General features: G+C 43.1%; 1 protein-coding gene and 1 long non-coding RNA gene across 2 annotated transcripts in view; one reads left to right on the forward strand and one right to left on the reverse strand.

The window, feature by feature from the left end:
* Nucleotides 1-5,887, forward strand: part of LOC119165864 (uncharacterized) — a 66,958-nt gene extending 61,071 nt beyond the window's left edge. The window contains exon 9 of the mRNA XM_075872083.1: nt 5,631-5,887. Within this exon, the coding sequence (XP_075728198.1) occupies nt 5,631-5,635 (5 nt within the window). The 3' untranslated portion in view covers nt 5,636-5,887. The remainder of the gene's footprint in view (nt 1-5,630) is intronic.
* Nucleotides 3,238-23,689, reverse strand: LOC142769136 (uncharacterized). The gene is made up of 2 exons (XR_012885679.1): nt 22,985-23,689; nt 3,238-3,801 (listed from the first exon to the last, which is right to left on the reverse strand). It is a non-coding gene; the product is annotated as an uncharacterized LOC142769136 (long non-coding RNA).
* Nucleotides 23,690-25,724: the final 2,035 nt, after the last annotated feature.

Here is a 25,724-nt window from a genome sequence, read left to right on the forward strand (position 1 = left end):
ACACCACAACTTGAAGAGGCTCATGTGCCCTGGCGAGACAGGCAGCAATCTGCAGCGTTACTGCGTTTTCGCTCCATACGGAAGACACTTACTTGAGGTTCAACTCAATGCGCCGTAGCAGCTCTAGACCCTCAAGGTCACTTTCCATATCGTGCAGCTACCAAGTGATCTATCCTCGGTCAGTAGGAATTCGGCGAAACACGTGGATGCCGCAGAGGTCAGTGACACCAACAAGCCCTTCCGGGCACACGCAGGAAGGCACATCGGCTGCCCAAATATTTAGGCGATTGTTGACTCGCACACTACTGACGCCACATGTTGATGATAGCGCAGACGGCAGCATCAAGTGCGACTTGAGCATTTAGACACCGTGCAGTCTTGACGGCTTGAATAAAACATGTCCCTGCTACGGCTGTGTCAGCGGGAATCTCAGGAGACGCAGCGAGTGCCCTTGCACGTCAACGGGCACCCCTTGAGCACACTAGAGTAAAATTGTTCAGAGCTGGAACTGTAACTCTCGGCTGAGAACTTTCCACCCTGCTGGTCCTGTGCGGTAGCTTCTATGTGCACTGGAGTTGTGACGTGGTTGCAGTGACTGCGTGCACCGCAGGCCAATCTGGGAGCTACGTTGTAGCAGATGGCTGACTGTGCTTTGACTTATCCTTCTTCCTCACAGTGTTCGTGGTTGTTGGATGTGCGTTTTGCTTCAGAAAAGCTGCAGCTAAGCGCTGTGGTGTCGGAGCAGTCATGCTCGACTCTTGCTCTCCACCACCATTTGCTGAAATCTGCACTGGATGCGGCAGTGCGTTGCGGCTGCCGGAAGTGTACGTTCATAGCGAACTCAGTGCTGGATGCGCATGCTCGCGTAGAGCGTCGCAATTGGAGCTGTCATCGTTGCGCCATCGTATAGCGGAGCTTGTGGAGTTCAAGAGCTCGTCAGCTGTTGTCAGGGGCAGAGGGGACATGCTAGTGTCGAATGAACACACTGGTTACCTTAGTGATGACTCGGCTGGGGTCACCTGTTGTAACTGCTCTGATTATTGCAACGTCTAACTCGCAGTTGAGCCTGGCAGCACATGGACTGCAGGAGCGACCATGACTCTAGCAGTTGCCGCTGATGAGGGGGCACGTCTCGTCTACCACAAGTTCAAATATTGGTGGCGTTTGCTTGCAGGGCCTGACAGTCGGAGCTCGTCGTAGCTTCTGGTAGGCACGAACCACGCAGCTGAGGCACTAACCGAATGGCAATGGCTCTGGCGACGGGCACGCATAGTCGGGGGGGAGGGGAATGCAAACAGAAACCTAGCGTCCATGTCTCACCGTCGGAAGCATGCGACATGGGGAACTGCCGATGGTTGTTGAAAGATTATTCTTAGTCACTTAGTGAGTATCACTGGGCGAGTATCACACTCGCAACAGAAAAAAAGCACACCGAAGCTAAGGAAGTGGGCACTGTTGCAAGAGAGGCCCCAGCATGCCTTGCCGACGCAAGAGCTCAGAAGCAAAAGTTTGTTCTCCTTGGTGTTCGATAGAGACCAGTAATGATGAAAATTGAGGAAACTTGGGGCTGGTACAACGACATCAATCGGCGAAGTTCATCTCGCACCACGGCTTTTATGATCTCGCGCAGGTCGTCTTCTTAGCCTTGCGTCATATGATTGTCTTCTTTTCCGTGCGTCAAACAGCGATCAAAAGGGGGTGTGCGCATTGCAAGCGTATTTTCTATCGTAGTAGCTTCCGAAAGACGTTCGGGAACGATGTTTGGTAGGTTTCGCATCCATTCCGCGAAGAGTTTCTATTTCAGCGATAGCTTTCATGAGATCCAAATTAGCGTCACATGTGGCGCCATAGTTGTCGGCCACCGCCGCCAGTGTTCGTAACCACTATTGCAAAATATGAAACAAACGTAGTAAGAAGGACACAGTGAGGCTCGAACTCAGGTCCGCGGCGTGCCAGCCCAACATTCTGCCACTAATCGACGCCAGTGCTTGGAACTAGTTCAAAAACTTGCTTTTGGCTGACTTGATGTCGGGAAAGGAATAGCGCTCATATGAGTAACAAGCGATTAGGAACAGCGAAAAAAAACACCAAGGCATTAAACAATGTGAACATCGTAACGAGTGGGTCCTGCGATGCAAAAGGTTTAAAACATATTTTTAACCTCCTTGGTCCAATGATCAAAACCTTTACAATAGCTTGTTTTTGATCACCTAATAACTGTGACGAATACCCATTTCAGACAAAAATTTCTCATCGTTATGAGCCAGTGCATGAACGATTGAAACAAAATTGCCTGCCAGTGCTTAGTGGGTACAGCTACAGAGATTTTTAGAAGAATGGGGAAAAATAGTGCTGTAGTAGGTATCCAGCAAAAGTCCTTCAAGCAGTTACACAATGAGTGTTTAGGAGAGGCTCTGAAAGGCTGCCCTTCTAGCTTTCGCTGTGACTGTTCTGCACATTCCACACAGGCCTTAAGTTCTTACAGCGAAAGCTGTAATAAGGTATAAACTCGGGTCAAGTGCGGCATCATAGTTGTCCGCCGCCGCCACCGCCACCGGTGTCCTTAACAACATCTTAAGAAATTAGCAAAAAAACCTAGTGCCAACGACACAGTGGAGCTTGAATCCGGGTCCACTTGATGCCAATAAAGTATTCTACAACTGAGCCAAGCTGCTTCATCAGACTTATTGGAAAATTTGTCTTATACAGGCTTAATGTTGTTAAAGAAATAGCATTATCATGACTTATAAATTGGTTTAAAATGGCGATAGAACAACCAGTCGTCGGACAGTGTGGATAGTGTAACGGGTGGGTCGTTCAATGCTCCAACCCATTACAAAAGCTTGTTCTTGTTGGCTAATTTACTGTGGCGCATGCCCACTTCAGGCATAATTCCTCATCGTCGTCAGCCACTGCTTAAATGATTAGTACCGAATTTCATGCAAGTGATAGCGGATACCTTGCTTCTCAGAAGAATGGCAAAAAAACAGCATAGCGAATGCCGGCCTACTACCAAAGTTTTCATTTTAATTACCGTAGTGGGTATCAATTAAATGTACTTGCAGCACTTACCCAATGATTATTTAGAAAGAGCTCTGAAAAACCACTGTTCTAGCTTTCGCAGTGACTGTGCTGCGCCTTCCGCGCAGGCCTGGCATTTTTTTTATTTCTCGCATGAGGAAACTAACTCGGCGCTACTCAGAGATTTGCAGCTCAGTATGACGGAATAGACGGGTCATTTTCTTTTGAGGTTGGTTGTCGTCTAGTTTGAAAGTTGTACCGTGTCTCCAGAAGGGAAGTGGCCCATTCTTGGTGGTTGAGGCTCCTGAACGTGTCCAGAGTTGTGGCACGGTAGATACCCCATGTTAGAAGTGCCAAATTCCCATTTTAAAACCTGGTACTTGCCGCGTCTTCTAGAAAGATATTTACACGACGAAGCTTCTGCTCCATGTCCAACTGGTTGTGGCTGGCCCCTCAACCGTACCTTCATAGCATTGTCTTTGGGCGTTATTAGGCAATTCATTGAGGCTCAGTGGCTCTCTGGGTAGCTCCGCTACGATCATGGAAGGAGACACAGCGGCTGTAATTGTGCGCGTGGTACTAGTCATTACAGCTTTTCGCTTGTGCAGTAGGAGCCCGTGCTGGGGGGGGGGGGGGGGTAGTCGTCTCAGTTGGCGGCTGGTCGGTTCACTGTAATGGGTGCGGCGTCTTCGCCATGGTTGCGGCTTGGCTCCTGGCTGCAGGGGGGCGTATGGTACATGGAGCGGAAAGCACCTTCAAAAGACGTCATGAAGTCGAGTCCTGCACAGAGGATGCACACGGCGTCTCTAAGAGGAAACTGTTTATTTAGCCAAAATTTTGGCCAGTGAAGAGAAACTCGGAATACAGAGCAGACAAGGACACTTAATCGGCGAACAGAGTGGGGATTTAGACATGTGCCATGCAATATTCTTTCGTTATCTCTTGTGGCTTTGTATATTCGAAAATAATAGGTAATTTGGGGAGCCTGAGATTGATATATATATTCAAAGAATTCATTGGACTTCATCTTCCTCATATCTCAATACACATCATCAGTCTTCGCACTGTGTCTGTCCATCTTCGGCGCCATCTTGGTGTCGCTTGAATAAAGTGTCAGCTGAACCATGGTATTTCAAGTGGTGGAGGTGCTGTGAGGAAAAGTAGATGAAGTCCAATGACTTTCTACAATATATATATATATATATATATATGTGTGTGTGTGTGTGTGTGTGTGTGTGTATTATTTTCAGGCACTAGTAAACTTTAGGCGGTGTAGGTAAAATAAAAACACAATTCTTAATTGACATGAGAACCGCAATCTCCATGCGCAGAAAATTAGTAACGCACTCCGATAACAAACATTTTTATTTGTTCGCGAAAAGCACTCTTATTTGTAGTGAAATTGTCTATAGCAGTCGCGCGCAAATGTTACACCTAGGAAGATGTCGTGCCGGAACTTTTTTGCTGAGAACATTCCCAGTTTTGGCATCTCGAGGAACATACCCGATTTACAAGCTATAGTTTGAGACTTGGCCACGCTTAGTTTAGGAGGCACCTTGAATTTGAGGAGCTTTCCCGGTAGCTCAATGTCAATGTCAGCACCACGCCCGTTTTTGCGACAAGAAGTTTTTTCGCCCAAACAACAGCGTCGTCTTCAGACACTTAGAGGTTTGGAGGTCAATAAAGGTTATTGTCTTGAGATTATGGTGCACTTTTGCAATAAAGTCTCTCAGATGGACGAAACGCTGGAAAATAATGCCACAAAGCAGCATTACACTGGCTAAGTAAGCTTGCAAATTCACATACTCAGTTTCAGTGTGTATTTTTTCTTGCACATTTAAAGAAAACAGCTTGTGATATCAAAAAATAATGACGTATACAAATTATTTCTGAACACATGCTGAGTTGATCCAAGGAACCATTGAAAATTGGACTGCGTGATAATCTAGTAGTTTGGGACTTCGTGTGACATCATGAGTAGATTGTGGAAGACGAGAATACCGCCATGTTTCAAAGCGGGAAACATTACTTCCACTCTATTGTGCATCTATAAATAATCACTACATGACACAGCATCATCGAGAATGCGATTGCACAAAAATACTATATATATATATATATATATATATATATATATATATATATATATATATATATATATATATATATATATATATACATTTGTTATGTACAAGGCCCTGATTCATACTTGACTATAATCACCATCATCTACTTGTCTCTTTGTCCTCTTTGTCACCGTGGGTTACATCATCGTCATCGTCTGTGTGCAGGCTCTGCCCATTCGTTCTGCGAGGTCTTCCCTCGAATAAACGCGGTAGCCATCAAGACTTCATACTACATGCAATTTTTATTGGGCCATTGTTTTACCATAAATAGCGATATATCATTACTCAGCATAATCGTAAAGTGACAAAAGACGATATGCATGTGCAGAGTCATCGGCATCGTCTGTTGTGTTGCACAGCATCGAAATTTGAGCCGCTTAGTGTGCACACACTGACGTCTGTTGTAAGCAAAAATGGTAATGCATAAAAAGCTGAAACGGCATTACCTGTGTGTTGCTTATGTGTTTTCTCCATCTTCTACAGGTTAATTGTACTGCTCGGGTCATTTGTGGACAGCTCAGAACTTGAAGTAGTTTTCAACGCTTCTTTTGCAAGATATTTGGTGAAGTCAATCACCTTAAACTGACCTGGACTAAGTTTATCAAGGAAGATTTCTTCTATTTTTCAAGTTACAGCACTTTTGAATGGTCCGAAATCTGCATGGGTGTGCATATATTGCGACTTTGCTGTTTCGCTTCTTTAGGATATATTGAAAATTGCTTGTGAGGTACTGAATACTTCGTGCCTAATAAAAAAGTTGCTTTCTCTACAATAGGCATTCAACCCTTTCATTTAGGTATTTATACTCTCATATAGGGGCACTAAATGACTATATCCCATTCATTTGACTGCGTAGTGTCATATTCTGTACTCAAGCCATTGTACGTTGGATGTTACAAAAGAATTTAGCAGATACAAGTGTAAAGCTAACACGGTTTTTCTTGTTAGAGAGTTGCTTTATTGTGCGGAAATTCACGTAAAAAGATATTGTTGCTGCCTTTAGTTCAACAAGTACTATCACAAAGGCTTGCAAATGCTGAATGTTAGGGCCTTCTGACGATAGCCTTTGAATGTCAGGACACTATACAATATCCAACTACATCCAATAAAAAAATCTGTTTTACGCTAAATCAGCCATCGATTCGGCAGCATTAGAAGTGGTTTTACCTGGATCAAACAGCAGTTGGCACTCATTTGTTTGGAAGCAATAGATGCGTGTTGCTTCCGGAAGCCATTTTTATTCAGCAAAATGCAGATTCGTGCTTGTGGGCTTACGAGTACCTACAATGCGCTTCAGTACCTATCGTGTGAATAGCAGAGGCAGAACTTCAAAGCCCAATACAAGATGTAATAGTAAAAAGTACATGGCTTGGTGTTTGACATAAGATCCGCGAAAAAAATAAAACGCACAAACTATAAACCAAGCATTGTAATGAATTAGATATTACGAAGCTTATTTGAGAAAAAGTTGCCACTGCATAAATAAAAAAAGATTTTTTTACTCAAGCGCAAACCTCACATGAAGCTGTGGTTTTCCAATTTTACAAAAGCTTACGGCATCTCCTCTCATCTCGATCAGGTTGAATAGGTGGCTTAAAGTGCAGGACTTCAATAAGAATGCACTTTTAGCAGCAAAAGATTTTCACTGTAAAATTGTGATATGAAAATTCACACTTCAAGATTGTTTTCATTATTCGCTTTCAGCGGATTATTTGAAGGCAAAACAATATGTTTACGATAGGTTACAGCACACACAGGCGACCACTACAAAGAACATACACTGATGATTCGTTCTTCCTTCAACCCTGCTTGTGTTCGCTGCAATCTTTCACGGTGCGAATGCCAGCTGTTGCCCAATCTATGCTCTTTGAATATATTATTCTAGTTCATGAAAATTTTCGCTCTCATCAAATATACTTTTTCTTGCTATGTGCCAGATATAGCAACTTTAGAACGCATCAATTTTTCTTGAGCGGTGGTTGTAGTCCAGACATATATTCTAATAGAATTGTCATCCTGAACATCTATTCTCTCCCGCTGCACTGTGAAGTATTGCTTATTGCTCTTATCTATAAAACATGGCAGTGACTAAGTTTAATGAAGGTCGGCAAGCTTCAATAAAGGCACATTCTTTATACCATCTGAACAACTGTAGCGGCACAGATAGAAGAACGGCTACTACCTTGGTGACAATATCGCCGTGGAAGATTTTCGTGTGCCCTAATAAAGAGTTCCATGAAAAGACCAATATTCCTCATGTTGGCAACTTTATTTTTGGTATAGTACCATAATGCGAAAAATTTCATAGGCAGAAAATTGTCGATGACGCCAGTCTTTATGGCCTAAGTGCATTACACAACCACAAATATATACATCAAGCATATTCGCCTGCAAAATGAGCCGTTCTATCAAACAAATATGTTAGAATGACTCCTTGCAAACCGCACATTTTATCGAGGAATGCTCTACAAAAAAATACGTCTATATCTAGGACACCCATAAGTAAACGTTGAAGGCTCCGCTTAGGAATCTTCCCGCCATATAAATCAAGCCTTTATTTGCACGAGTGATTGTCACACAAAGGACAGCATCTGTCATTTTGACATTCATATGATAGGCCACATCAAATCTGCCGAACAATAATTTAGCATATGTGAAATTATTATTCTTACATGTTTCGGGTAATAGCAACAGTACTGTTGATATGTGCGTAATTAAGGAAAGAATTTTTCGACAAGGACCTAAACATTATCGCAAAAACACGTTTGAAAGGAAAGCCTTCAATCTACTGTCCTGAGAAAGAAGCATGAAATCATTTGGGCGTTGGTTTCCCATTCTTCCTCACAAATGTAGTTTTACCCTTTTTGTGTGATACAGAGAGTGCAGTTGGAATCGCTGAACAGTCAGACGATGTCACCAGATTATAGAGTTTAGTATTTTCTATGTAAAAAGAAATACCCCTCTGTTTAACATATAATCCTCTATAAAAACAAAACACGTGTAGTCACAAGATGTAGGCTTTTGTGCACAGTTTCACGGGCTATAAATATTATTTGACTATTCAGACGTTGTGAAAGTTATAAATGATTGGCGTAATTTTGAGTTTCACCTTCACGAATAGATTGTGATAGCGTCACCGGACGCTGTGAACTACGTTTTACCTCAGATAACACCTAAACAAATTTTTGGGGTGTGCAAGTAGTGATTATAAACGCAAATAAATACGACTACATTTGTGTGGCGCCGAATAGAATACCAGTCCAGCCTCAATATTTTCAGAGTAGTAAAGCAAGTGTTTCAAGTTAAGTCCTGGAATAATTATATATTCGTAATCACTACAAAAAGGTTCCAAGCACGCTCTCACTTTTATTTAGGACAAATATTCTTAACTCTCACAGAACATTGCGATTACATTCTAGGGACACAAATAAATAATTACTTAAATAATGCCTGGCTTGTTTAATGAAGAAGCTTGTAGTTTTCAACTTATTTTGTAACTACAGGCCAAAATACAGGAGTGACTATAATATTCAAGATGAAACTTTGGGAATATGTTTTAAATAAAACTGATACAATGTCGAACATATTTCATTAGTAAGCATGATGTGAATTCAGTGAAAATTAATTTAGGATTGGTATACTTGACGCTGAAGCAATGCAATAAGCTGAGTTCGATCAATTTTTAGCGAAAGTATTTTAAAAAGCCGCACTAACTTCTTGGTTGCATGAATTGAGGCAATCAAACAATTGCAACAAAAATGTTACTCTTTTCTGTTCCAACAGTCATTCTGGTGAAGCTTTTTCGTCGGTGCTCTTTATACGAAAAATATATGTATGCGCATTTTGATTCGACGACAAAATAGAATGGAACGTTTTTGGTTTGGTATTTGATTTTTTTGTATTTGCAGACACTGGTGATCTTGCATTTGAATGACACAGGCAAGATAACAAAAAATGGAGAGGTTCACGGGCCTTCCTTAGGTTCTCTGTGGTGTATATATTGCAAAGCAAACTATAGAGCTGAGCCACAAATAATGTATGGTAGGTAGGTTCTGCTTCTTCGCTTATATTTTTGAATAGAATAAAAATAACCCGAGAACACCTAATATAAAAACGTCAATCATATCACTGTTTATTTTGTGTCAGATGTTGAAGGCAGACAATACAGTGCTACTCTAAGAAGCTGTTAGTCATAGGCACTTTTTAGTCATATGGACCACCTGCAAACTGGTATTTCACAATGCTCATCAGAAAATTCAAAAGAATTTTCTGGTTGCGTAATAACTGTGTTATGTTAGCTGTACATCATACATTACATGGTTTAATACAGCAATTGAATTGCCCGGCAAACACAATGTGGTATATATTCTTGTTGTATCGTAATCATTCCACAGTTGTGGTTACCATGGCTGCACTGCTGCTTCTGCATTTTTGAGTTCATTTGCTTCCTTCTTCACCGCGATAAAAGAAAGAGTAAGCTATACAATGTTTCTTCAAATACAGTGTATTGTGTTGAAAAGCTAAGTCTGTGAAACTGGGAAAATATCTCCTGCTGAGCGTTTCAAGTTTATGATTTTAAACAACTGAATTCATCGATAAATATTTCAATGGGATAGAACGCGAGACCAACTTAAATAGCGATTGCAAAAAGACGTCAGCTGACGTAAACTCCGTTTTCAGATCAGTAAGTACCTAGTACAATGACCATGTGAAAAAAAATTACATGGTCCCTTATTGATTGACCTCAGACAATTCAAAGCGAAATTCATCTTGGCAGTCATCACAATGATCCTACCCTGCTAACTGCTGAAAGCTTATCGCCCCTAACGTTGCTTTACGCTGCCTCATACATTAGATGTGTTCTCAGAATTCCGCACACCATGTGATTTTGGGCTGCCCGTGTGACCGACCCACATTTTGCCTGGCAACAATGTAAAGCTATTGGGTAATAAAACCAAGCCACTTGATTTGACGTCACAGTGATGGCACTCATGATTTCTGGCTCCATTTCTGCTAGCTGCTGGTAATCAGCAAATTTGCAATGAGCCATCGTCACACGTTTCATCGTATCTGGTTGCACAGAGACATCATGACCACGCCAGAGAAAAACAATTGAGGGACCATGAAGCTTCGCCTCCTAAAGTGTAACGCGTAGCAAAATCCGGCCCCTAGTGCGCTCTTCAACCGCTAAGTGCATACTTCCGCAAACTCCCTCGTCGGTGAGCTCCAGTTGACACAGATGCTGCATAAAGTGTGACAAATAAAGCAGTGTGGGTATTGCTCCCAGTTGCTTGCGCTTGAACGTAATCATCGTTCTGGCTTGTTTGTTATGGGATTATACTTAATATAAATGTGCTGCAGACACTCAACGAAGAGCAATACTGTGCAGTGTGGCCACTTCCCTCTGCTATAACTGCGCTCTGCTGTAGTGGAGACACGCTTGCCACGATGTCTCACAAATGGCACACAGACACATGAGTGCGCGCGTGAATAAACATATATATCTTGATCTTGATCTAAAGCAAAACTCGCATGGCCTGCAAGATACACGCCGTGTGCTCGCCATTTCATAGGCCATAAGGACTGTCACAAATCCTCACAGATGGCAGCATTTTATCTAGTGTTTGCTGTTTGCTTTATCAGCGCCTCTGAAAAGGCATGATTTGTTTTTCGCTAGATAGACATAGTTATTCATTTCAGAGCTGTTTGAAAGTACTTGTTTATTTTTAGCAGCGGTAGTTGCACTGAATTGGTCTTTGTCTGCGCAGTTTGATGGCCTCCCAGATGCGCCAACAATTCACGAATCGGCTCGTTTTTGTTGTGAAGCCTGTCGAACAAAATGCGTTAAGAAGACTCCTTCCACAACACGGCATTTATGTAGTGTTTTTTCCCAGAGCACCTGCAAGAACCATTGTGGCTTTTTGGTAGAGCACTTGCTTGCCACGAGAATGTCCCGGGTTTGATCCTAACTGGGGCAGAAACTTTCATTTTTATTTCAATTGCTTCTTTCTCAATTTTCCGCTCACGAACAATTTTTCGCTGACAACCAACGGTGCTGACGCCGCCGGTGGAATTTCCGCGACATGAGCTCTCTAACGCTATCGCGTTAAAGTTTATTATCCATCTCACCGAACGAAATACTGATGGTATGCAAAGCAGCAGTGGTGTGCATGGTGTCAACCCTTTTTGTTTAAAACGCAAAGACACGGGAGACGGGTTGCATTTCGTGTAAGTTTCATTGCAGATAAACGAGCCAAAAAGAGTTTTTTACTTGACGTTCAAACGAGCGTTGTGAGTGGTAGAGAGGGTGAAACGAGAGAGAAGTGTGTCGCGAGCAGGCAGAGCAGCGGTAGCTGTGGGTGTTGCAGCGAGCATGCTGGGGTGAGAAATCAGCGCGCACCTTCTAGGGAAGCTTATGAGGTGAACGTGACGTGAACGCGTAGCAGCACTGTGACCTACTTGGGAACGCTACAACACCTTCAAAGAGGGAAGCGTGTTGCCGCGTGTTCGTAGAGACGCACGTACGTAAAGCGTTACACACGTGAGCCAAAGAGCTTTTTCCCATCTAAAATTTCACTAGTCCGGTAGAGGCAGTGAATGGTGTAGCAGTGTGGACTTAAAAAGAAATGGCTAAACTAATAGCGAACAAAGGGTATTTGATGCATGTCATGCCGCTCCTCCTGTGAGATGAATCAAGGACTATGTTGAAAAAACAAGGCAGGCTAATTTCCCGTCCCAAGAATTTATATAACGAGAAAGAGAAAGCCCCCCTTACAGAAGTAGCTCGATGTTTACTGTATACAAAGATGTCATACAGCTTGCCAAAGAATGTCGCACAACTATAGCCCCATCTACTTTTACCGCACCCACCTTGACGACTGGTGATATACCCCATGTAGCCTTATTTGCTTGGGGTAACACTAGTTAGTTTTCGTGAGAAAAACCCACAAAAAGTGGTTCCACATACAGGAGAGCTGTGAATGTTTGAACTACAAACTTGGACTAATGTCTCCTACTAAAGCCAAACCGAGTTTTGTGTTCGCTATTAAATAGCCGTGATTTTTTTCCGGGATGAGTGTTAGTTGCAAACGTGGAGTTAACCAGAAGACGAAGAGCTGTTTCTTGTACAAATATATTCTATGAGCTGTGCACAGGGGTAGCCTGTTCACCTGGCGTTGCGGTAATGCATTGATGAAAACACTTCTGGAGTCACAGAGAGAACACAAAGATGTCCGGTTACCTCGGCATTATCAATTGGTGGTCGTTGAGCTATTGGTGGACGTTGAGGAATTGTGGGGAATACTGGACACACTAGGCGTGGAACATGTAGTCACTAATCTTTTAAAGGATATCTATAAAGGTAACAAGGAAGTTATAAAATGGGAAGAAGAGGTATCCAAGCCTGCAGAGGTAAAGCGGCGACCTAGGCAGGGGTGTCCCCTGTCACCCTTATTATTCATGATGTACCTACAAGGATTAGTGGCCAAATTAGACGTAAGTGGACTGGGCTTCAACCTCTCTTTAGTCAAACAAGGAAAACTGATTGATCAGGCACTACCAGCATTAATGTACGCAGATGATATAGCGCTCATGGCCAACAACAAGGAAGATTTGCAGAGATTGATGGACATCTGCGGTAATGAAGGGGATAGGTTAGATTTTAGATTCGGTAAGGGAAAATCAGCAGTCACGATTTTTAATTACAACGAAGGTAGTGAGCTTAGAATACAGGAGGTCACGTTAGAGATAACAGATAAATACAAATATCTGGGCGTATGGATAAGCGATGGGACCGAGTACCTGAGGGAACACAAAATATACGTGACGACTAAAGGTAACAGGAATGCAGCAGTAATGAAAATTAGGGCACTGTAGAATTACAATAGGTATGATGCTTTGAGAGGAATATGGAAAGGGGTCATGGTTCCCGGGCTGACGTTCGGCAATGCCGTCTTGTGCATGAGATCAGAAGTTCAAGCAAGATTAGAAATTAAGCAACGTGGAATAGGTAGGCTTGCTTAGGAGCTCACGGGAATACACCAAATCAGGAAGTACAAGGTGATATGGGATGAACATCATTTGAGGGTAGGGAAGCTAGCAGCAAGATAAAATTTGAGAAGCGATTGAGAGAAATGGGGGAGGAGCGTTGGGCTAGGAAGGTTTTGAGCTACTTGTACATGAAGAATGTCGATACAAAATGGAGGAAGCGAACCAGGAAATTGACTGGTAAATACTTAGAAAACAGCAGGTGGCCAAACCAAAAAGAACTATTGGTCAAGAAGAAAGTGAAGGAAACGGAGACTGACATGTGGAGAATGGGCATGATTAAGAAGTCCGCACTAGAGATCTATCGAACTTTTAAGCAGGAAGTTGCCAAGGAAAGGATATATGATAACACTCGGGGTAGTTCTCTACTGTTTGAGGCCAGGACGGGAGTACTGCCAAATACGAAGGGGTAGACACAGTATGCAGTGCGTGTGGAGAAGAAGAAGAAACTGCTGAACATTTGATAATGTTCTGTAAAGGGCTTCACCCTATATTTCAGGATGATGGCGCAGAGTTTTTCAAAGCACTGGGGTTTAGGGACCGGGAGGGCAAAATAGACTTCAAGCGGGTAGGCTTAACTAGAAGGAGGTTGTCTGATTCGTGGCTGAAGTCAAGGCACAAGTGAAAATTTAACTCTTCACTGCAAAGTACGAATCCTTAAACTCACTTTTTAAAGAAAAAATTAAATGTAGTTTTTCGTTCATTAATTATTACGGCTTGGTGGCGCTAGCCATCGCCCGATCTAAAGGGCGATGGCTAGCGCCATTCATACAGCGGTAAATGGTGACGAGCATCATGGATTCATTATAAGAGAGGCAGCAGCAACTGAAGCAGTCAATTTACAAGGTTGGGGTTTCGAAAAGATTGTAATTAGGAACAGGAGGCGGAGATCGAGAAGGTTAGAGACGTAGATGGTAGTCGGCGTGCCGAAGGTTATGACGAAAACAGCAACATTAGCCAATAAAACAAGACTGATCACAATAAAGACAGAGAGTTGTACACCAAGAAAAGAAACTGCGCTAAAACATTGGGAGTCATTGAGGCCCACCGCTTTAGTTAGGATTCGCCAGGAGATCCAGCACTCGTCAAGGGCTGCTGGAACACACCGGTCGTAATAGGAGCTTTGAGAAACGACTTTCATCACCGTCAAACGAGGAGAGCTGACGAGAACTCCTAAATATATGAATCATCTCACTACAAGGGAACGAACAACAAGAAGGACGAGGTTCCCAAGGGCCGGTGTGCAGGCAAGGTTTAAACAAAAGATTTCAAAGATGCCACTCAGACATTATCATTTTAGTGCTATCTTGTTGACTGCTTGTAATGCCAGACAGCCGGGGCAGTGCCCTGCGCATGCGTGCTGTACAAAAGGCATATATATGACAGAGAGAATACAACAAGTGGTACAACGAAGAATTCATTGGGCTGCTCGTGTTCAATGCTGTCTCATTTTCAAGAAAACATCATAGCCATGTGGACTGCTGAATTGAAAGCGCATGCTGAGCTCTCATTCGTTATGAAGAATTTCGAAACCTTAAGTGACGTGGTGGCGGAACGATACCGGCATGTGGTCGTGTATGCCACCTTAGTCGGGCGTGTCCAATAATAATGGTGACTGCCTCCTCTACCCTTCACCGAATTTATGGGGGGCAGTATCAGAGCGGCGGCTGCTAGAGAGCTGAAGATAGACGAAAATAACGACAAATGACAGCTAGCTCACCACTCGGGCAGAGTGGCCAATGACAGACAGTCTTAAATGAAGGTTGAACCAGTAAAAACTTGTTTTTTTTTCGTTCCTCAGTCTCATCTGAAAGGAGTTCCATGTCAGCCACCATCCAACAGTCTACCGCACAGAAGATGTTGGTTTGATGGCGGCGGCACAGAGCGCATATCTCGTTCTTTTCTGTTTACTTCGTTCAAAAACTTTACCCATTTTCATACAGGGGCTATGCCGTGCTTTTAACCAAGGCTGCAGAAGTTGCATGTTTTCTTCTCCTTCACTTCTCCTGTCTTCTTCGACCAAGAAGAAGACAATGATGAACCGTGGCACTCTCGCATCTCACGCTTGGCGGTTGCTGACAGGTAGCCATGACTTCGGCTTGCATTAGTAGAGGCGTGTCCATGTTGTGACTCTACCGTCTCTAAGAGTCAAAGGCCAGCTAGAACTGAAGGGCCCACAAGCTAAAATTCTCACGAAGGTTTGAATGCTCGATGCAGTAGTTGATCCAAATAAGTGCAGTACCTTCTGCAAGTGCCAAAGAATGGGGGAGTTTGTTTGGTGTAGTCGACACTTGCAAAACGCTTCTGAAGCACAAGGAAGTAACACGTGTGACAGTTCTTTGCACTCATCTTACGTATACCTGGGTATGTTCGTTTCATGAGTTCTGTGAACTTTACCAGCACGCTGCCGGTTTCAAGCCGCCTTCTGTTCTTCGTATAACGTTCTAGTTTTACGCTATCAAATTCATTGTTTCGATCTTGCGGCAAAAATATTACTTTTAATGGCGAAGCTCCTTTCCCTAGTAGCAAGTTAATAGACGTATAGACGTACTGTGACAACTGGTTCTCAAAGCATGCAAGAGCAATCGTACGACTGCTGTTAGCGCACTTCCTTTCTCATCTCCGAGCAGCTTCTAATATTGAATGCGATGGGAGCGCATGCAACGGTGCTCAGAGCATTCAACCTGCTGCCATTCGGAGCACCACTGTGACACTGTGGTGAAAGCCCGCGATATTAAAGAAAGACACAAGCGTTGGCAGCAGTCGCAAGCCAGCAGCGAAATTGACGTGGTGGCTGTTACGGCGTTGAGGTCTCGCGCATCCTAAGCTATGCGGGCTCGCCAAGAAGCTGATCCCGAAGTGAGAGTGCGCGAAGCGGAGGCGGCAGCCAAGCGGCTTCAGGAGAAATTGAGTCGGAACGGCTGCAAGAAAAAGCGGTCAAACGGCGAAAGCAGTCACTCAATGAATCTGGTGGTGTCTATGCACGATTCAAGCTACTTGATCACTCATGCAGACACAGTTGTAATGTAGGCGACAGCTCGTGCATACTGAAGGTTTCACGTACAAACACGAGGAAAAAACGATAGAGAGACAGGAACCAGCTCAGGTGTGTCTATCCATTTTTGTCCTCCTGTGTGTGCGCTAAGGTTTCAGTATGCAACAAAATCAACTAGCCCGTCTTTCCGTATATTCGCTTGTGGTTTGACAACAACTACCCCAATATCCTCTACCCACAGCGAACAGTTTTATGCCATTACTATAGCCTCTCATCCAACATCCTCTCGCCAGGTACTTCAATAATGAAAAAAATGTATTATTTGTAGACGAACATCCCCCACAGCTCTTTAATGATAATTGTATTTCTTCTACATAACATCATTTATATTCCCATGTTCTAAACAAAGGCGACGTTCACAGGGTCTCGTCACAAGGTCCAAGTCCCTAGTGTGGTCGGTACTACACAGCTAAAACAAACGCGCATACACGAGTACTGCGTGTTCGTCTGTTTCTTTCACCCTGGCTGATTAAGCGCATTGCGTTGCTTCGCCTCCCGAAAGAGCAGCGCCTTGATGCTAAACGATGCGCTTGCGGTAAACAAACAAAGACTAATGTCCCAAAAACTACGAGTGCCACAATGTGTGATATAATTTTAGCCGCAACACGTGCACACTCTCGGGCCGTGCCTGTCTTCTGCGTGGTGGTTGGCTTGCGTCCGGAAGAACTGTGTAGTTGAGGTCACTCAGTCAATGTTGGATCTTGTGAGGGCTAAAAAAGAGACTGAGAAGTTTTTAAAAAAGGCCTTTGCACCAAGCGGGGGTGCAAACTAGCACTTGGTCACCCGGTTGGTAATTGACCCTCTTTGTTGGACGTTGTAGCGTCGTGTGTCGATGTCCTGTTGCTTCTTTTTGTTCACACGTGCCAGATGGCAAGCTTCCTTAGCTCGTTGAACAACACCCTTGGGATCTTCATCACGATTGTTGATTCTGTCAGTTTCACAAGGGAGCATGGCCTCCAACATCGTGTAGACATCACAATCATGTGGAAGATGAAACGGCGTGAAGCGTGCGGCATCTTGCGTAGCGGTATTATACGCGAATATTACGTAAGGCAGTAATTCAACCCACGTCTTGCGCTGTACATCGATGTACATAGCAAGCATATCTGTCATCGTTTTGTTCACCCCTTTGGTCAACCCGTTCGTTCGTGGGTGATAGGCTCTAGTTCTGCAATGTGCGGTGTAACTAAGCTGGAAGACGTTTTTTCATGGTGCCTTGGCGTAAATGACGTTCTTCAGTCTGTGATGACGCAGGAGCGTCGTCATCACAGAGAAGTTGAGGCGTTCACACCTTGCGATGAATCTAAACGCGTGACTTATGCCGACGCTCTGAGACGCATTATCTCATCGGTGGCAATTTTCAGCCCGCCAGTTACGCCGACGCATACAGATACTACTCACATTCACCTGCGCGGATAACAACCAAAATCCTGTGTACCAAACTTCATTCTGCACAGGTGGTGCCTTATTAGGCATGGTCTAATTGATATTAAGATGACAAATTACACAAATGAACATCCTCAACATTTACGTGGCGTTGCATTCGCCGACAGTGAAGCCATGGAAGACGTTATTGAGTGTTTTGAGTGCGAAGACAGTAGCTGCGGTGGAACAGCTTTACGAACGTTGACATAAACAATTTACTATCTGAAAAGAACCACAAGGCATTGCGACAGCTGTTACTCGAATTCAAGGCGTGCTTTACTCAATCCTCTCAAGTCAGTCAGACACCAATCACGCAGCACAGAATAATCACTTACGACAATGCGCGAACTATACACCCACAGGCATACCCTATCTCGCAGAATGAACTTCAAGCAATCAAGAAGCAGGTGAAGTAAATTATTCACGATAGTGTTACTCAACCTTCTAGCAGGCCGTGGCCATATCTGGTTGTCTTGGTCAAGAAGAAAGACGGTATGCTTCGCTTCTGCCTCGATTACAGAAAGCTCAACAACGTCACAAAAAAGGACGTATATCTACTGCCACATAATTATGCCTGTCTTGACGGGCTACGGCGAGTGTAATATTTTTTTCTATTTATTTCATAAGTGGCTACTGACAAATAAAAATTGTTGAGCGCGACCGTGAACAAATAGTCATTTTCACGCCGGATCGGCTGTACAAATTTTGAGTGCTCCCGTTTGGTCTCTGCTTTTCACCTGCTACCTTCCGGCGCATGATGGCACTGCGGTAGCCGACTGAAAATGAAAAACTGCCTTGTCTACTTGGATTATTTGGTCGTGTTTTCAGGCACATTTTGAAAATATCTGAGTTGGCTAAGACAAGTACCCGAGTCAATTCTCTCAGCTAACTTTACGTGAAAGACTCATAAATGCCACTTTTTAGTTACGAGGAATAGAAGTTCCTTGGCCATGTTGTGAGCGCAGAAAGCATCCGTTCTAAGCCCGAGGAAGAGTCGCTGTAGCAGCTTTCTCCACTCCTTCCGGTAGATAGATAGATAGATAATATTTTTATTATTCAATAAAAGATAATACATAGGAAAAAAGTTATACAGAAGGAGGTCCCAAAGCTCTAGGCTGCAAGGGGACCTCCTGTGCTAGTTACATAAAGAAAACAAAACATGTAAAGCAACTCGGTAAACAATAGAATAAGTTTAAAGGAATCAAGTACATTTCATTGCAAAAGAAACAAACAGTCAATTATTGTCAAATCGAAACACTTGATAGCAGATGAAATCCATCAGCAAATGATCAATAACACCTGGCAGCAGAAGAAATGAAACTTGAATTGTATATACACCTAAGTGCATGTTAGATGATAAACGATCGATACAAATATCACATGTGCTGAGTAGTAATAGGTAAAAAAAAGAAAAGTTAAAAGTGGTATGTCTCAAAGCGGCAACAATGCCAGACACATGTTATTCATCTAATTTGGTACAAAACAGAGCAAACATAATGAACGATTAGTTCCGAATTGAACAGCATAAACAACGAGATTATTTAAACATTAAGTAAATAGGAATTTAAGCGTTTTTTAAAACTGCCTATGTTTGGAGACATTTTTACGTCACTTGGAATACCGTTCCAAACGGAAATAGCTGTAAAGGTAGAAGTGAATCTGCCATAGTTAGTTCTAACTTTCGGTAACAGGAGGTTATTATTTGATGCAAATCGAGTTATATTTTGATTAATGAGTTGTTCTTTATTGAAGACCATGAAAGGCATGTTTGAGTGAAGAGAATTGTATGTAAGGGTTGCCATGTTGAAAAGAAAAAGTTTATGAATTGTTAGAATACGAAGCCCTTGTAAAATAGCAGATGCGCTACATCGTGATGGTTGATATGTGATAATGCGAATGGCCTGGTTTTGAACATATTGCAAAGGAGCAAGATGAGTGCTATATGTATTGCACCAGGATGCAATGCAGTAAGTGAAGTGACTGTGAACGAAGGCATAGTAAAGAGAAAGCAAGGTATTTGGCCCAAAGTATGGACGTGCTTTGATGAGAATCCGGATGCCATAAGCTGCTTTTTGCTTTAGGTGTGAGACATGGGAAGTATACTTTAAATTTGCATCAAGAATCACTCCTAGAAATCTACACTGACTGGAGGCTTTGATAGGATAATTATTGACCGTTATAGACGGATATTCAGTGACCTTTTTTTGAGTGGGGTGAAATAGCACAAAAACTGTTTTACTAGGGTTAATTTCCAGTGAATTATGACGACACCAGCGAATTATATTTTCAAGATCACTGTTTAGTTTAAAAGTAACAGTATCGATCGAGGTGCAAGCAGTTAAAATCGTAGTGTCGTCCGCATACAGATAAGGTAGACAGTGCGATAGGTGAGAAGTTAGATCATTAATGTAAACAGTGAAGAGTATTGGGCCTAGAATTGATCCTTGAGGTACTCCCCGATTGATTATTTTAAAATTAGAAAGATGATTGGATATGCTGACAGCCTGTTCTCTGTCAGTTAAGTAGCTGTGAATGAAGTTCAGGGCAGGTCCTACAACACCGGCCGCGTTTAGCTTGGTAATTAAAATTTTATGAAGGATTGAATCGAACGCTTTCGTGAGGTCAATAAACACTGCTCCAGCATATTTACCTGAGTCAATATAGTGTTTAATCGTATCCGTGAATGAAAGAAGCGCGAGGTTGGTAGAGTAGCCTGCACGAAAGCCAAACTGCGAGGCAGACAGAATGCTAAATTTAGTTAAGTAATTTGTTAGTCGCTTTTCAAAGCACTTCTCTATAACTTTGCTGAGCACAGACAGAATTGCAATGGGGCGATAGTTAGAAACCAAACCCTTATCGCCTTTTTTAAAGACAGGAACTATTTTGGCTCTCTTTAAATCAGATGGAAATGTGCCATTTTTAAACAAAAGGTTAATTACATGTGAGAGGGGATCAGCGACGATATCAGCGACATATTTCAAGTGAACTGGTTGAATTTCATCAAGACCCGCGCTTGTTAATTTTAATTTCTTGATCACATTGTGAATTTCTTCTGGTATGGTAGGATATAGAAAAAAGGACTGTGGTTGCCTTTCAAGCGTACCTTCAAAGCTGTCGGAAACGGGTGTGTTATTAACTGTAAAATAATTATTAAATTCATTCGCAATGGCTGTTGGTTCTTTGTAGGTGCCATTAATGCTAGAAATCTCATTTATTAGTGTTTCTTTTGAGTTCCTGTTCAGAAAAGAGTTGATGAGCTTCCATTGTTCAGTGATACCAGAGGCTTCATGAAATTTAGCTTCGTAATACCTTTTTTTGGCGTCTCTCAATAATTTATTTAGGATATTTTTGTAACAGGAATATCGCTGCTGCAATTTGTAGTTAAATGGACAACGTTTCGTCTTTTTGTACATATTGTCTTTCTTACGCATACACTTCAGTAAACCATCAGTGAGCCATGGGTTATGGGGTGCAGGATACCTTTTGTGGCATCTAACAAAAGTGGTTGCTTCGCGAATACATTGCTTCAATACTGATGAGAATGCCTCAAAAGCTAGCTCTGCATTTGTTTCGGATTTAATTCTCGACCAGTCAAATGATGACATGGAATCTATAAATGAAACTTTGTCAAAGAGGGCTTTTCGAAAAGAATGCTTCGTTCGTGACAAGGCCGACGACAAGCGACAAAAAATGGCATAGTGATCGGTGATATCGAGGGGTATTATGCCACATTCATTACTTGATAAGTGGTTAGATAGAATGTGGTCAATAAGCGTGTTTGAGCCACCCGTAATACATCTTGTCGGCAACGTAAGAAGCTGCTCATAACCAAAGCCTGTAAAACAATTTGAATATTCAACCGAACCTTGATTGGAATCTTCTAATAGATTGATGTTTATATCTCCCATAATAACAACGTTTTTCCTTTCTCGTGAAATTCGATCCAGGGTTTCATGCAGTGCCGAACAAAACTCGGGCACGGATGATGACGGTGAGCGGTAGACGCATGCTAGAATAGTTTTTTCTGAATGGGGTTGTTCAAGATTGTCGTCGATTTCAATCCATACAGATTCCGTGTTATCAGCTAGAATGGCGAGATCGTTACGACGCTTATATTTTACTGAAGATGATATGAATATAGCTGATCCACCATGACTGTTCGATTGGCGGTGACAATATTCTGGAGTGTAGTGTGGTAAGCAATATATGTTTCGGTCGTCAGACGATAGCCACGTTTCAGACATACAGATGAAGGAAAAGTGATGGGCAAGGGATGCTAGATAAACACAGATGTCGTCATAATGTTTTCTGAGACTACGCGTGTTGAAGTGGATGGCCGATAATCCTGGGCTTTCGAAAAAACGTCGAAGCTGGTTAGCGGAGTAATACATTTTGAGGCGTTTTGAAGGTTACTCAGCAATTCAGTTGATTGCCAGACACCAACTAGGAGGCAGAATGAAACACAGAAAGGTCTGCATCCTTCGTGATGCGGTATACCCGACTGTCAACTGATTTTCGTGCTTTGATCTGACAATTGTCGGTCCATAGGAACTTCCAGCCATGTTCCCTCTTAAGCTTCAGTGCCTTAGCGAAAAGTCCTTTCTTTTCCAACGTTAGATGATCATTTACATAAACAGGACGACTTTGCGAGCCCCCAAAGCCTAGTTCATTGGTGTTCAGTTTAGCTTTTCGTGCCTTAGTAATGAAATCTTGTTTCTTAGTACGTGAGCAGAACCGCGCGATGAGATTCTTGTCCCCCGTTCCAACTTTCCCTCGAACGCGATGAACGACGTCAATGTCCCCATCTGTAATAACGCAATCAATTTTTGCCCCTACAGCCTTCAAAATTGCCGTACAGTCTTCTCCCTGTGTACACGGAACATTCTTCAATTCAATGTTGTTTAGCCGAGAGTATTGCTCAAGTTCAGCTACTCTGGTTGTCAAGGCATCATTCTGTGACTGCAGAGCTTGATTGACTGTGCGTAAACGGTCGCTTTCTGACCTCACTTCTTCGACAATAGAATTCAGCATTTCGACACTGGAGACCAAACTGTTGACTTCGGCCTTCAATGCGTCAATTTCAGGTTGCGTTGCGGAGGCTTTTTGGTTCATCTTCGCAACCAGCTTTTCCACTACATCATCCAGTTTACCTTCGGACCAGGCCTCAAGCGACTGGATTCTTTTCGTTAGTTCAGCTACAGTTGGCATAGTAAGACAAGCTACAAGCTATACACTACAAGCTACAATACACTGGCAGCAGCAAATGCGGTAATATGTTTATGAGCACGATGCAATAAGAAAACCCACCAACCTGCAAAGGCAAGTAAGTTCGTTTAGCTTGCGTTCCTCCAGCCGCAGGTGCTGCTGCCAAATGAAGCCGGGCAGCCTCCCGCACTACTTTTGTAGTCTGTTGGTATCAGCAGTCTTTATCACCAGGCGATGTTTCCACGGTTGACACTGGTCACGCAGGCGCGTTAGCCACCGACAGACCAAATCAGATGACCAGGTAGAAAGCGTGCGCACCCGTTGAGCAGTGAGCACGGGCACCCAGCAAAGCCCAGGCGAACCAGCGTCGTGTGGTCAGCTACGTAACCAAGTTGGGAACGTCGCAGAAAGCCCAGGTGAACCAACGCTGTATGGTCTGCAAAGGCAAGTAAGTTCGTTTAGCTTGCGTTCCTCCAGCCGCAGGTGCTGCTGCCAAATGAAGCCGGGCAGCCTCCCGCACTACTTTTGTAGTCTGTTGGTATCAGCAGTCTTTATCACCAGGCGATGTTTCCACGGTTGACACTGGTCACGCAGGCGCGTTAGCCACCGACAGACCAAATCAGATGACCAGGTAGAAAGCGTGCGCACCCGTTGAGCAGTGAGCACGGGCACCCAGCAAAGCCCAGGCGAACCAGCGTCGTGTGGTCAGCTACGTAACCAAGTTGGGAACGTCGCAGAAAGCCCAGGTGAACCAACGCTGTATGGTCTGCAAAGGCAAGTAAGTTCGTTTAGCTTGCGTTCCTCCAGCCGCAGGTGCTGCTGCTGCCAAAAGTAGAAAATGTGTTAGATGGTTTCTTGTGTTATTTGCATACTACCGGCACTATATAGACATTTTTTTTAATTGCCGAACCCCTTATTTGAATCATCACCGACGAGACACCATTCGTTTGGAGGTTCAAACAAGAACCAGCATTCACCAAGCTGTGGCATCACCTGGCATCACCACCTGCTCTTGGACACTTCGATGAGGAAGCACAGCTTTAAATTTATACCGACGCCACTAGCATTGGTCTGGGCGCTGTATTCGTACAGCGGCAGAAGGTAATTGAAAAAAGACATCGCTTAATCAACGCGCACTTTATCTCGCCTAGAGTAAAGCTGCAGCACAACGTAAAAGGAGTGCCTTGGCCTAGTATGGGCACTTGCCAAGGTTTGACCTTGCTTCTACGGGCGCCCATTGAAGTTAGAGACAGATCATCAATCGCTGTGCTAGCTGGCGTACCAGAGAGACCCTTCCGGATGACAAGCCTGATGGGACCTACAATTGCAGCAGCCAACATCCTACATCTTGTGAATACATGTGTTTCACCGAAGGCGCTTCTTCCAACAAAGACGAATCTTTCAACAAGCTGTAGTCTGTCGCTCTAACCTCGACGACGACTGCCCTTTCCTTGGAGCCGTAAATATAACCGGCATAGCCATAAAGCAGTGAGTGGATGTTGAATTGCGATTTTTGATTGAACATATCGAGGGCGGCAATGTACCTATAGCCCGCATTTCCACCAATAACATGTGACGTAATAAAGGAAGGCGATGTTTACAAGGTAGCTGGACAAGGTCTCAGTCCCGCGAGCGGTCGGCACAGCACAATTCAAGTTTCTTGAGTAGGTACAGTTGCTTAAGCACAGCCAAAACGATTGCACATGCGCGAGAACTACCGCGTCTTAGTCTGCCTCTTTCACGCTCACAGGGTAGGCCCGGTAAAATGTCCACGTGACTACACCTTGCATCTATTTGATTGATATGTGGAATTTAACGCCCCAAACCTACCATACACCTTGCCTATGTGCATGTAAAATTTTATTATTTGAAAAAAGAAATATTTGTATACATGTTTATGCACGATCACACCCATCTCAGCGTGTCAAATAATTATATAGCGTGTGGCCTAATGTTTCATGCTTTCACTAATAGAAATTCTTGCTTCACCCAATCCGTCATCAATATCTTATTGGAGATCACGATATTTCTTCATCTAAAATTTTATATATTGCGGCACTTTCTTCGATAACGGTACATAAGGTGCAGCATTTGTTTGTATCTATTTGTCTTGTTCCTAACTCTGACATTATTTTCACTGGCTCATTGTGTATATCGAGCTTTGTCTATGCGTATTTGCTTGTGACCACTAGACATAAGACTTATAGACTTGATTGCTAATCAGATTGAAGGTGCGTTGGGCAGCAGTTGTTAGGGGGTTTAGTCTTAATAAAAACTGTACGTAGAAGTTTTTTTGTATAATATATTGTAGTTTAGGAAAAAACAAACCCTTCTATAGGCATCGGTATACCGTAAGCATTTTAACTAACATATTTAAAATTAACTCAATGCTCGCAGAACAGGCGTCGTTTGTTTTTTAGGAATAAATATTTGCGTCCCCGTCAGCCTGAAAACAGCCTCCGCTTGTTTAGCACTTCAAAGAGCCTTAAACAAGCGACATCCGATGTTTAAGCATTTTTCATCTGTTGTAGGTAGTTTTATGGGCACAAACTAAATCGATGAGTGAAACCTTGATGAAACCTAATTCTTACATTTGTTTTCTTATAGTGAAGTTATAGATATTACATAACAATATCTCTGGTTTCACGTCGTCAAATTAGGATATAAAGATTAGTGATGCCGTAAGAAGACACAGCTGGTAATTTCCCCCAGCTGATGTTTTTTAATGTGCTTTAACAATGTAAATAGTTTTTCTATTGAAGAGTCTTCATATTTTTTCAAGAATTCACCCGTATTTTTGTGCGCAGCTTGTCTATCTATGTGTCAAAATGAAAGCCTTGGAAAGA

The sequence above is a fragment of the Rhipicephalus microplus genome, chromosome 8 (assembly GCF_043290135.1).
Source record: "Rhipicephalus microplus isolate Deutch F79 chromosome 8, USDA_Rmic, whole genome shotgun sequence".
NCBI classification, from domain to species: domain Eukaryota; kingdom Metazoa; phylum Arthropoda; class Arachnida; order Ixodida; family Ixodidae; genus Rhipicephalus; species Rhipicephalus microplus.